General features: G+C 45.3%; 1 protein-coding gene across 1 annotated transcript in view; it reads right to left on the reverse strand.

Moving 5' to 3' along the window:
* Positions 1 to 14,320, reverse strand: part of CSNK2A1 (casein kinase 2 alpha 1) — a 53,275-nt gene that overhangs the window by 21,601 nt on the left and 17,354 nt on the right. Inside the window, 2 exon segments of the mRNA XM_070941836.1 lie at positions 3,510 to 3,621; positions 6,127 to 6,335. Coding sequence (XP_070797937.1) covers positions 3,510 to 3,621; positions 6,127 to 6,227 — 213 coding nt within the window. The 5' untranslated portion in view covers positions 6,228 to 6,335.

Raw genomic sequence — 14,320 nt, forward strand, 5'->3', positions numbered from 1 at the left:
GTGCTCCCGGGGGCCGGGGAGGGCAAAAACGCGACGGTGGGGAGTTTGGGAGGCCAAAAACGGGCCTGTTTTTGGCAAAAATGGGACACGCAGGGCGGGGTTTCAAGAAGGCAAAAATGGCAGTATTCAGTGTATAAGACGCACCAACATTTCCACCATCTTTTAAAGGGGAAAAAAGTGCATCTTATACTCCGAAAAGTATGGTACACAAAGGAGAATTCCAATGCTCGCCGTCAATTAATTCTGAAACTAATAACCAAGAATTAGCAGTAAAACAATTCAGGAAGTTGACTTTGGGGGACTGTTGAGTCTTCCTCACTCAAAAACAGTACTTCCCATGGCAATAGAATAGTGAAATGAGTGGGAATTCAAAAACAGGTTTGCAAGATTCTGGAAGTCTTTGTTATTTTGAGAGAAAAACAAGGGGGAAAAAAAAAACCCCACTGGCCCTGGAACCCTCACTGAGCTCTTTGGAACTGGGCCCTTAGGAGTTAATTATCCCATAATCCCTAATTAACGAAGGCAAAAGAAGTGCAAAACAAGTGTCTTTTTCTCCAAAGAACTCAAAAAGATCTGTTTACTTCTGCGCAAATGTGATTTGGGGAACTGCTCCCTAGACTTCCTTCCCAGTAGAACAGGACGGGCCACCGTAACTCTTTAAAAAAAAAAAAAACTTGCATATTAGATTTATATGCCGCCCTTCTCCGGAGACTCAGGGCGGCTTACAGTGCGTTAAGCAATAGCCTTCATCCTTTTGTATATTTAGACAAAGTCAGCTTATTGCCCCCACAATCCGGGTCCTCATTTTACCTACCTTAGAAAGGATGGAAGGCTGAGTCAACCTTGAGCCTGGGGAGATTCGAACATGCAATAATTGCAGACAGCTGAATGTTAATAACAGGCTTTTAGTCTGTTGAGCTATCCAGGCTCCTGGATATGCATATTACATATGCAAATATGTAAGTTATATAACAGATCAAAATAACAGAATTGGAGAGGACCTTGAAGGTCTTCTAGTCCAACCCCCAGGAGACCCTATACCAGTGATGGCGAACCTGTTCGGCACCGAGTGCCCAAACCGGAACGTGCGTGCGTGCATGCGCCGGAACGCCGTAAATCCAAAGACCAGCTGGTTGGCCAGCTGATCTTCGGATTTCTGGCACTTCGGCACGCGCGAAGACCAACTGGCCGGCACGCATGCATGCCACAGAAACTGAAAGAGCAGCTGGCAACAGTCCGTGTGCCCAAGAGAGGAGTCTGCATGCCACCTCTGGCACGCCTGCCATAGGTTCGTCATCACGGCCCTATACCACTTCAGACAAATGGTTATCTAGTCTCTTCTTAAAAACATCCAGTGATGGAGCACCCACAACTTCTGGTGGCAAGCAGTTCCACTGGGTTAATTGTTCTCACTTTCAGGAAATGCTTCCTTAGTTCTAGGTTGCTTCTCTCCTTGGTTAGTTTCCACCCGTTGCTTCTTGTCCTGCCTTCAGGTGCTTTGGAGAATAGCTTGACTCCCTCTTCTTTGGGGCAGCCCCTGAGATATTGGAAGACTGCTATCATGTCTCCCCTAGTCCTTCTTTTCATTAAACTAGATATACCCAATTCCTGCAACTGTTCTTCCTCTGTTTTAGCCTCTAGCCCCCTAATCCTCTTTGCTGCTCTTCTCTGCACTTTTCTTTCTGGAGTCCTTCTAGAATATGGATTCATGTCACAAGAACAGGAAGTTTTCAGCTAATCAAAAAGGCAACTATAAAACCTTCTTCCAGGCAGCTCTTAAATGTGGAAGGAAAAGTAGGCCAGATTTTCTGTTATGTCCTCTCCCCTGAGCGTAGGCAAAAAATAAAACACTTAATACTGCACTGATAAATCCACACTTGGAAATACTACATCCAGGTTTGGTCACCACGATACCAAAAAAAAGACATTCCAGAGTGCAGAGAAGAGCAACAAAGATGATTAGGGGACTGGGGGCTAAAACATATGAAAAACGGTTGCAGGAACTGGGTATGTCTAGTTACTTAATGAAGAGAAGGACCAGGGGAGACATGATAGCAACGTTCCAGTATCACAGGGGCTGCCCCAAAGAAGAGGGAGTCAAGCTATTCTCCAAAGCACCTGAGGGCAGGACAAGAAGCAACGGGTGGAAACTCATCAAGGAGAGAAGCAACCTGGAATTCAGGAGGAACTTCCTGACAATTACAACAATTAACCAGTGGAACTGCTTGCCACCAGAAGTTGTGGGTGCTCCATCACTGGAGGTTTTCAAGAAGAGACTGGAACACCAGTTGTCTCAAATGGCATAGGATCTCCTGTCTGAGCAGACTAGAAAACCTCCAAGGTCCTTTCCAGGTCTAATCTGATTGATTGATTGATTGATTGATTGATTGATATGAAGAACGGTTTCAAGAATTGGATATGTCTAGTTTAACGAAAAGAAGGACTAGGGGAGACATGATAGCATCTTCCAGTATTTGACGGGTTGCCACAAAGAGGAGGGAGTCAAGCTATTCTCCAAAGCACTTGAAAACAAGACAAGAAGCAATGGGTGGAAACTAATCAAGGAGAGAAGCAACCTGATTTAAGGAGAAACTTCCAGACATGGAGGACAATTAACCAGTGGAACAACTTGCCTCCAGAAGTTGTGAATGCTCCAACACTGGAAGTTTTCAACAAGAGACTGGACAACCATTTGACCAGGATGATATAAGATCTCATGGAAGATCATGCTAAGATAGCATGCGTATCTCTATTTCACTGCTGTTAACCACCATAACATTTTTGTCTTTAAAAGTCCCATTCTTAGCATACTGGCACAATTAACAGAGCTGCCCAGACTGTAAAACAGCCACCCAGAATCATCTTACAAGCATAATAAGTAAATAAATTCCTTTTTTTTATAGTGTCCTTGGTGGTCTCTGAGCCGGGTGGTTTTCTTGCACACACCACTACTGATGATGCTACCTAGTTTGGTAATAAAAGGTCTGCAAGAAATCAAGTGCAGAGAACACCAAGAATCCCAGTCCTCCTCCTCCCAAACCCAACTCCCTTCGATCACTGATGAGGTTAACTAGTTAGGTTATGAAACGTCTGCAAAAAAAAAAAAAGAACCAAACTCAGAGAGCACCAAGGACCCCACAATCCTCCTCTTCCTCCTCTGCAAAACCCACTCCCTTGTAGCACTGATAATATTACCTAGTTTGGTCATGAAACGTCCGCAAGAAAACCACCAAGCTCAGAGAGCACCAAAGACTCCGCAGTTCAACCCTGAGCTACAAATCTTCTCTTCTATTGCTAAAAACTTTTTAACTCTACAAAAGAGTAAGAGTTTTCTTACTCTTTTGTAGACATTTATCCCAGGAACGCCACAGGGACAGAGCAATTAACTAAGCTGTCAACTTGCATACGGTCTCCTGTGTGACTCTTTCATGACAAGGCGTAAAAATTTTGACCGAAATTAGCTAAAGGGGCATTTTGTAAAATCTTTCCCCTCTGCACAGCAGCCTCACCTTCAGAATTTTAACGACTACTTTTTCATTATTTGTGATGTTGATGGCTTCAAAGACTTCGCTGTATTTGCCCCGGCCTAACTTCCGAACTAGCTGATAGTCGTCTTGATTTCTGTAAGACCAAAAAGAGAGAGAGAGAGAGAGAGAGAGAGAGAGAGAGAGAGAGAGAGAGAGCATTATGCAAGGGAAGAGAATTAAATTATTCATCACCCGAAAGCATTCTTGTGTTCAAAGAAAACAACTCACTGTAGGAGGAGAACTGTTAGTCTGTAGGAGGGAAAAATCAGGAGTCTGGTAGCATTCCTTTTCTGACTAACATATCTTGCCCCAACTTTTAAAGATAACTGGACTTTCTGATCTTTCTTTAAGATGTTTCGTTTCTCATCTAAGAAGCTTCTTCAATTCTCCTGGTGATTGGCCTGAGTCTTTTTTTGTGTGTGTGCCTAAGGCAGGATTAGAACTCATCATCTCCTGGTGATTGGCTCAAAGTCACTCAGCCACCTTTCCTGATGAAGGCAGAACTAGAACTCACTGTCTCCTGGTGATTGGCTCAGAAATATCAGATAGACTTTTCCCCCTAAAACAGGACTAGAACTCATCATCTCCTGGCGATGGGCCCAAAATCACCCAGCTGGCTTTCCTGATGAAGGCAGAACTAGAACTCACTGTCTCCTGGTGAGTGGTCCAGAATCACCCAGCTGACTTTTTTCCTTAAGACTAGAATTCAGGGTCTTCTGGTGATTGATGTAAAATCACCCAGCCAGCTTTTATGCCTAAAGTGGGATTAGAACTCACAGTCCAATTTTTAACCTGGTCCCTTAACCACTAGATCTTCTTATATATACTTCCCACTGTCAAAATCTAAACCAGTAACATGTGCCAGGGACCACAGGTCAATCCAGTGTTGGAGCATTCACAACTTCTGGAGGCAAGCTGTTAATAGTTCTGTGTCAGGAAATTTCTCCTAAATTCAAGGTTGCTTCCCTTCTTGATTAGTTTCTATCTGGTGCTTTTTGTCCTGTCATGTGCTTTAAGAATTGCTTGACCCCCCTTCCTCTCTGTGGCAGCCCCTCAAATATTGGAAGGCTGCTATCATGTCTCCCCTAGTCCTCCTCTTCATTATATTAGAAATATCCAGTTCCTGCAACTGTTCCTCTTATGTTTTAGCCTCTAGTCCCCTAATTCTCTAAATAATTTTCAGAAACGACAGGATTGAGACCCAAGAGTACAGGAACCACCTTCAGCCAAGGAAACTGACTTGCAGACTCTCACAATCTCTCTGCCTAAATTTCCTTCGCACTGCAGCGGGGAGGTGATACAAAATAGAGGTGAGAGTGCTATATAGGCTGCTTCGAAGTCCTGCTAGGAAGAGAAGATATACCTAACACATAATGTGCCATTCAGGGCTCCCTTTTAATAGAGAAGCAGTGAATCAATCCTTCTTTCTTTTTCATTTTGCAGCAGCCACCAAGTCATTCTCTGACCAATTTTATTTTCTTATTTCCTGGCTTTGAAAGATCCCAGCTTCTCCACCACATCCATATGGTTTTACCACAGAGGGATAAAAGCTTTTAAGTATGTGATGAATCCTTTTCAATGTTTGTGGGAAATGACACCAGCTGGGTGACTTTGGCCCAATCACCAGGAGAGGGCAAGTTCTAGTCCCGCTTTAGGCATGAAAGCCAGCTGGGTGACTTTGGGCCAATCACCAGAAGATTGTGAATTCTAGTCCCGCCTTAAGCATGAAAGATGGGCCAATCACCAGGGGAGGGTGAGTTCTAGTCCCACCTTCAGCATAAAAGACGGTTAGGTGACTTTGGGCCAATCACCAGAAGATTGTGAATTCTAGTCCCGCCTTAAGCATGAAAGATGGCTGGGTGACTTTGGGCCAATCACCAGGGGAGGGTGAGTTCTAGTCCCGCCTTAGGCATGAAAGACCGTTAGGTGACTTTGGGCCAATCACCAGGAGTTCTGGCTCCACCTGGTGGTGGAGTGTGGTGGCTCACATGGTATGGGAAGGAGAAAAGAGGAAAGAGAGGAGAGGGAAGAGAAAAATGGAAGAAGAAAACAGAACAGAGAAAAGAAGAATGGGAGAAGAAAACAGAAAAGAGAAAAGAGAGGGGATGGGAGGGAAGAGGAGGGGAGGGGAGGAGATTATAAAATGGAGCAGAAAATAGAACAGAATCAGGAACAGAACAAAATAGACACAGAATAGACTACAACACAGTCTTTTCAACAGTTCCAAGAAGGTCCACACCCATCTGCACTACTCAGGTGAGCCTGAGGACACAGACAAACCTCCAAGTGGCCTCAACGACTGTCTATAAGGATGCAAATGTCCAGCTGTCTGCAAGGAGTATCAATCCTTCCATTCCCCACCATTCGGTCAGAGCTGAAGAAGCTTCCTGGATGAGAAGCGAAATGTCTTCAAAAGAAAAAAAATAAGAAAGTCCAGTAGCCTCCTGAAAAAAGCGCCTTTGGGACAACCCTGACCTGGAGGACTGTGAATCTCCATAGAACAGAATAGAATTATAGAACGGAATAAAATCTAGCAGTGTTACAAGAGCTTTGGCACCAAAAAGCCAAACAGGCCAACTTCTAGGCCAGGGACACTTACCCCCACTCCACCACGTGCGACTCGTAATCCCAGTATTCCCGTGGTCTGTGTGTATTTACATCTGTGTAAACTCTGGCCCTGCTTGGCACAGGCCCCGACATGTTGGATAGGCTGGCAGGTGGAGCTGGGCTACGGATCTGTCCTTTGCGCTTCTTCCGGCTTCTGGATCAACACCCAGGATTGCCTCCGATGGGGATCTGAGTATTATTCTTCACTGCGAAGACAAAAAAAAAAAGTGCAAGGATGCTAAAGAGAGGAATCGACGCTCCCAAGCTAGGTAACGAAACAGTTCCATATTTGGATTAAAACTGTATCAAGGAGCTAGGCCCGTGATGGTGAACCGGTGGCACGCGGAGCCATATTAGTGGGCACGCCAGCTCAGCTCTGGGGCGCATGTGCGCGCCAGCCAGCTGATTTTCGGGCCTTCTGGGCCCACCAGAAGTAGGGAAACAGGCTGTTTCCTGCCTCTGGAGGGCCGGGGGGGGGGGGAAGGCCCGTTTTTCTTTTTTACCTGGCTCCAGATCCTCTCTGTGTATCTGGGAAGGGTGAAAACAGCCTTTCCCACTCCCTTGGAGGCCCTACGGAGGCTGAAAGGGCCCATTTCCCCACTCCTGGTGGGACAGGAAGTGACGTTTTTTCCTGTCCCCAGCCTCCAGAGACTCCTAGAGAGGCTCCTACAGACTCCTAGAGAGGCTCCTAGAGACTCCTAGAGAGGTTCTGGAGGCTGGGGACAGGAAAAAAACGTCACTTCCTGTCCCACTGGGAGTGGGGGAAATGGGCCCTTTCAGCCTCCGTAGGGCCTCCAAGGGGCTGGGAAAGGCTGTTTCCGCCCTTCCCACATACACAGAGAGGATCTGGAACCAGGTAAGAAAGAAAAACGGGCCTACCAGGCCATCATGTGCCAGGAGCGGGGGGGGGGCGGGGGTTGCGCACGCATGCGAGTGGGCACGTGCACGCGCGACCCTCCCCCGCCCCCCCCTCTCCTGGCACGCGATGGCAAAAAGGTTAGCCATCACTGAGCTAGGCTAAAGCTTGTTATTAAAAGGAAGGGTTTTCTTCTGCAGAAGGAATAGAATAGAATAACAGAGTTGGAAGGGACCTTGGAGGTCATCTAGTCCAACCCCCTGCCCATGCAGACCACCTGTACTAGGGATTCGAACCGCCGAACTGCCGACCTTTCTGATCGACAAGCTCTATTTCTTAGTCACTGAGCCATCTAGTCAGACTATGTTCTTCGTATGTTTTAGCCTCCAGGCCCTTAATTATCTTTGTTGCTCTTCTCTGCACTCTTTCCAGAGTCTCAGCATCTTTTTTACATCGTGGCGACCAAAACCGCATGCAGGATTCCAAGTGTGGCCTCACCAAGGCCTTATAAATTGGTATTAACACTTCACGCCTAGAACTGTGTTGGCTTTTTTGGCAGGAAGGAAGTGAAACATTTCTGCCACTTAGAGCAGCAGTGCCCAACCTTGGCAATTGTTAAGACCTGAGGACTTCAGCTCCCAGAATTCCCCAGCGTGGTTGGGGAATTCTGGGAGTTGAAGTCCACAAGTCTTAAAGCTGCCAAGTTTGAAGACCTCTGGATTAGATAGATCGACAGTTCAATAGCTAGATTAGATAGATTGATAGATTAAATAGATCGATAGATAAGAGAGAGAGAGAGAGAGAGAGAGAGAGAGAGAGAGAGAGAGAGAGAGAGAGAGAGAGGGGGAGGACAGAATAACCGAGTTGGAAGGGACTTTGGAGGTCTTCTTGATTAGTTTCCACCCATTGCTTCTTGTCCTGAAGGATGGAAGGCTGAGTCAACCTTGAGCCTGGTGAGATTTGAACTTGCAGTAATTGCAGGCAGCTGGTGCTAGTTAACAGCACTTAGTCCATTGCGCCACCAATTAAGTTTCTCCTTAATTCCAGGTTGCTTCTCTCCTTGTTTAGTTTCCACCCATTGCTTCTTGTTCTGCCTTCAGATGCCTTGGAGAATAGCTGGACTCCCTCTTCTTTGGGGCAGCCCCTGAGATATTGGAAGGCTGCTATCTTGTCTCCCCTAGTCCTTCTTTTCATTAAACTAGACATACCCAGTTCCTATCAAGATAGATAGATGACAGATACGACCTTCCTTGCCACAGACGTTAAGCGAATCGCCACAGTTGTTAAGTTAGTAACCCAGTTGTTAAGTGGACAACTGGCTTCCCCCCCCCCAACCCCATTGACTTTGCTGGTCAGAAGGTCGCAAAAGGGGATCCAGTGAGCCCAGGAATACTGCAACCGTCATAAATATGAGTCAGTTGACAAGCTTTTGAGTTTTGATTACATGACCCTGGGAATGCAGCAACGGCCATAAGTGTGAAAAATGGTCCTAGGCCACTTTTATCAGTGCCGTTGTAACTTTGAATGATCACTAAACGAACTGTTGAGAGTCAAGGACTTCCTACATTTTAAATATTTTAGAATATATAAATATGTGTGTGTGTGTGTGTGTGTGTGTGTGTGTGTGTTATTACATATACATATATGTAAAGGTTCCCCTCGCACATACGTGCTAGTCGTTCCCGACTCTAGGGGGCGGTGCTCATCTCTGTTTCAAAGCCGAAGAGCCAGCGCTGTCCGAAGACGTCTCCATGGTCATGTGGCCGGCATGACTACACGCCAAAGGCGCACAAAACGCTGTTACCTTCCCACCAAAGGTGGTCCCTATTTTCCTACTTGCATTTTTTACCTGCTTTCGAATTGCTAGGTTGGCAGAAGCTGGGACAAGTCACAGGAGCTCACCCCGTTACGCAGCACTAGGGATTCGAACCGCTTAACTGCCAACCTTTCGATCGACAAGCTCAGCATCTTAGCCACTGAGCCACCGCATATATACATACATATATATAATGTATGTATATACATGTGCATGTGTATATAGATATGTCTCTCTGTGTGTGTACGTACACAATCTTCTTTCTTTTGCATTTTATTATCATTAACTATTTCTGTTTTCTGTAATTTCTGCACAGTAATTCTACACACTGGTCTCTGAGTGACTAAAGATTAGCACCGAGTTACATAAAGATATTTGCAGATCTATCTATCTATCTATCTATCTATCTATCTATCTATCTATCTATCTATCTATCTATCTATCCTGCTCAAAAAAAATAAAGGGAACACAAGCAGAAGACATCCGAGATCTGAATGAATGAAATAGCCTTATTAAATACTTTGTTCTTTACATACAGTAGTTTATACACTGCTCAAACAACTAAAGGGAACACAAAACTACTGTATGTAATGAACAAAGTATTTAATAAGGCTATTTCATTCATTCAGATCTCGGATGTCTTTTGCTTGTGTTCCCTTTATTTTTTTGAGCAGTGTATATATCTATCTACATATCTATATATATATCTTCCATCTCTCAGCCGTGGCAGCCATCCAAGTTTGACACTCTCTGCCCTATGCAGGAACTGCAAGAACTCGTGCACCCACTAGGACAAAGAGACAGATAGTAACGCTTTAAGGTCTTGCTTCCCCCCCCTCCCCATCCCACCCCCAATCCCCCCACCCACCAAAGCTGGGCATTTTACCCATCCCTACCTCTAACCAGCGTGGGACACCTCCGTTCCCGTTTCGCCATAACCCAGAGCTCCACCAAAGTTAATTTTGGCAGCACATCGTACTCGGTGGCTGGGATGTTGTAAACTGTAGGGAAGCTTCAGCGGGGATGTGCAAAATGTTCTGATTTGTTTTTTTTTTCCCCTTGCACGCCACACGGAACTGGCGTGCTTTGAGGGCAGGGCGAGAGATTTTTCTGAGAACCAATGACCCACTTTCTGTTCTCTGGAGGGATCGCTCTCGCTTGTGGCACGATCCACTCCGAGAACGCGACGATCTGCACAGGTTTATAGATTAACAGAGTTGGAAGGGACCCTTGTAGGTCATCTAGTCTAACCCCACTCCCAAGCAGGAGACCCTACACCTTCTGACAGATGGCAGTCCGGTCTCTTCTTGAAAGCTTCCAGGGATGAAGCTCCCACAACTTCCGAAGGCAACTTCTGTTCCATGGGTTGATGGTTCTCACTGTCAGAAAATTTCTTATTTCTAAGGTTGAATCTCTCCTTGATCAGTTTCCATCCATTATTCTTTGTCTGGCCTTCAGGTGCTTTGGAGAATAGCTTGACTCCCACTTCTTGGGGGCAGCCCCTCAAGTATTGGAAGATGCTCTCCTGTCTCCCCTGGTCCTTCTCTTCACTAGACTAGCCAGGCCCAGTTCCTGCAACCGTTCATCGTATGTTTTAGCATCCAGGCCTGCTTTGATCATCTTAGATAGAGTCAGATTAAGAGAGTTGGAAGGGACCTTGTAGGTCATCTAGTCCAACCCACCAGCCAAGCAGGAGACCCTACACCATTTCTGCCAGTTGGCAGTCAAGTCACTTCTTGAAAGCTTCCAGTGATGAAGCTCCCAGAACTTCTGAAGGCAACTTCTGTTCCATTGGTTGATTGTTCTCACTGTTTCTCCTTATTTCCAGGTTGAATCTCTCCCTGATCAGTTTCCACCCATTATTCCTTGTCTGTCTTTCGGGTGCTTTGGTAAAAGCAGCTTGACCCCCTCCTCTCTGTGGCAGCCCCTCAAATTATTGGAAGATGCTATCATGTCTCCCCTCGTCCTTCTCTTCACTAGACCAGCCGTGCCAGTTTGCATAATGCAGATAGTCCACGGCTTACAAGCACTCGCATAACGGCCACTCAAAGTTACGACGGATGTCCCTGACCTAAGAAGTTGCAATGTCCACCCCTCTCGGGGTCACGTGACCACGCTTCCGGGGGGAGGGGGGTGTTTGATAATCAAGCCAAACCTGCAGCCATCAGGTACCATCCCATGATGACATTTTATGTATTTTATGATGCTTTGCTGAAAAAACAGCCTTTCCTTCCGATTTTCGGCAAACTTGGCCTGTAGCAAACCGTTGGTTCGCTTAATGACTGGTTTCACTTCATGACCGCCACAAAAAAAAAAAGGTTGTAAAATCAGGTCAGTCATGTGGATGACCTGATTTGCACCCTTCATGACCTACGATCGTAATGGCAGGTTCCATTACGGTCGTAACTCGAGGACTACCAATATTTCATGCATTAAAAAACACAACTACCGTATTTTTCGGAGTATAAGATGCACCTACTTTCTTTGGTGAGGAAAAGAAGAAAAAGAAATCTCCCTCTGCCTCTGAGCAAAATTTTGCCCCGTTGCAGCAAACAGCCTGCTTTACTTTCATTTTCGTTTTCAGCATAGCTTGATCAGCACAAGAAAAGAAAAAAAGAGCCTTGGTGGCACAGCAGACTAAAGTGCTGTTAAGTAGCACCAGCTGCCTGCAATTACTGCAAGTTCAAATCTCACCAGGCTCAAGGTTGACTCAGCCTTCCATCCTTCCGAGGTAGGTAAAATGAGGACCCGGATTGTGGGGGCAATAAGCTGACTTTGTATAAAAAAAGAACACCGCTTAGAGGGGGGCCGAAAGCCCTACTAAGCAGGTATATACAAAAGTATGAAGGCTATTGCTTAACGCATTGTAAGCCACCCTGAGTCTCCGGAGAAGGGCGGCATATAAATTGAACCAATAAATAAATAAATAAAAATCTGCTCCCAGCAATTTACCTCCTTGCAGCAAGCAGCAGAGGCCAGCGGCAAAACAGCTGAGAGCAAATCAGCTGAGAGTCGGGAGGCTGATCCAATCAACTTGTGCTAATTAGGCTGTGTTGAAGCTGAAAGGAGCTGTTTCTTCTTGCTGTTTGCTTGCAAGGAGGTAACTGCTGCGAGGTAGAGGCCAAAGGGGCGGGGCCAGTGGGCGGGCGCGTCTACATTTGGTGTATAAGAAGCACCTAAATTTTCACCCCCTTTTGGGGGGGGGGGGAAGGTGTGTTTTATACTCCAAAAAATATGGTATCTATATTCATGGGTTAAAACACTCACAGCCCTTCTAGCAATAGCACTTAAGACTTATATTCTGCTTCACAGTGCTTTTACAGCCCTCTCTAAGCGGTTTACAGAGTCAGCATATTCCCCCCCAACCTTTTTTCGGCTTTGCAGATGGGGGGGGGAGAAGGGGCTTGGGGACCCCTGCCTTAAGCTATGTGGCTAAAATCAAGGATGGATCAACTTTAAATCAAGGTTTAAAGTTTAACCCTGTAAAATGACCGCAACTGAGCCCAAATTTTTTTGTCGCCAAGTGAAAACCTCTCTTAAGTGAATTTTTCCCCCATTTTACGGCAGTCGTTAAGTGAACCGCTGCCGTTAGTCACATGGTCATGAAGCGAATCCGGCGGCTTCCCCAATGGACTTTGCCTGTCGGAAGGTCGCAAAATGGGGATCAGGGGACACTGCAACCGTCATAAGTATGAATCCGTTGCCAAGCGGCTGAATTTTGATCCATGGGACCACGAGGGTGCTGCAATGCAAAGTGTGAGAAACGGCCCTGAGTCCCCTTTTTTCATTGCCGTTGTGACTTCAAATGGTGCTTAAACAAATGGTCGTAAGGCGAGGAACAACTGTACCACCACAAAACCATAAACAGAAGACAAGAAGTTGGTTGGTCTTACAGAGAAGATAATTCCCTAAAAAGCATTTTTTTCGAGGGAGGCTAAAATTTGCAAAAGCATTTGAATATTCTCCTACATTTCACCCACAAGATGTAAAGCAGTTCTATTATTATATCCTGTACAGGTAGTCCTCGACTTACAACAGTTCATTTAGTGACCATTCAAAGTTACAGCGGCACTGAAAAAAGTGGCCTATGAGAATTTTTCACACTTACGACCATTGCAGCATTCCCCCCCCATGGTCACGTGATTTACATTCGGATGCTTGACCACTGACTCACATTTATGACGGTCGTAGTGTGCTGGGGTCACGTGATCAAGTTTTACGACCTTAGGGCCTGCAAAACCGATGGGGAAACCAGATTCACTTAACAACCGGGTAACAAAAAAAAATTGCAGTGATTCACTTAACGACTGTGGCTAGAAAAGTTGTAAAATGGGGGCAAAACTCGCTTAACAAATTTCTCCACTTATTTAACATAAATTGTGGGCTCCATTGTGGTTGTAAATTGAGGATTGTCCATAAAGGTAGTCCTTAACCTACAACGGATTGCTTTTTGACCATTTGAGGTTACAACAGATCCCAAGAATGATACTTGCGACCCAGATTCAAATTTCTGATGGACATTTATGGCCATTTGCAGCAATCACATGACCGTAATTTATAACATTTCCCCTCCAGAAACTGAAATTTACTTCTGATCTTCGGGGAGGGCAGGGGGAGAAACCCCCCACCCCCACCCAACAGCGGAGAATGAATTTGCTTAATGACTGCAGCAATTACTTCACGACAAAAAGGCCATAAAATCAGGCACATGATGACCGAATTAATGACTATAATTGCAGACACAATTACGGTCATAACTTGAGGACTACCTGTATATACCACCTTCCCATTTCTGAATCTGGACCTACAAAGAAATTTTTATAATACAGGTGGTCCTCGAGTTACGGCCACAACTGAGCCCCCCCCCAATTTCTGTTGCTAAGTGAAGCACTTGTTAAGTGAGCTTTGCCCCATTTTACAACCTTGGTTGCCTCAGTTGTTAAGTGAATCATTGCCGTTGATGATCATTGCCGTTGGGATATAGCAACGGTTATAAGTGTGAATCAGTTGCCAAACATCGGAGTTTTGATCATGTGACCCTGAGGATGCCGCAAAGGTCGTAACCATGAAAAACGGTCCTATCATTTTCTCCAGTGCTGTTGTAACTTGGAACGGTCACTAAACGAAGTGTTGTTAAGTCGAGGACTACCTGTACATGAAGGGCATCCCTATAATCCATGGCGACATGGGTGGCAAATACATTTAATAAATAACTAAAATGAAATAAATAACTATGTTATACGACAGAAAACCAAAGAGTCCAAAGAGGAACCAAAATGTACCAGAGTGTCACTTATAGCAATAAGACATATAGATGAGACATAAGAAAGTAAGTAAGTAAGTAAGTAAGTAAGGAAGGAAGGAAGGAAGGAAGGAAGGAAAGAAAGAAAGAAAGAAAGAAAGAAGGAAGGAAGGAAGGAAGGAAAGAGAAAGGAAGGAAGGAAGGAAGGAAGGAAGGAAGGAAGGAAGGAAGGAAGGAGAAAGAAAGAAGGAAAGAAAGAAAGAAAGAAAGAA

This window comes from Pituophis catenifer, unplaced genomic scaffold, assembly GCF_029215685.1.
Source record: "Pituophis catenifer annectens isolate HBS135680 unplaced genomic scaffold, rPitCat1.0.hap2 SCAF_3, whole genome shotgun sequence".
Taxonomy (NCBI): Eukaryota; Metazoa; Chordata; class Lepidosauria; order Squamata; family Colubridae; genus Pituophis; species Pituophis catenifer.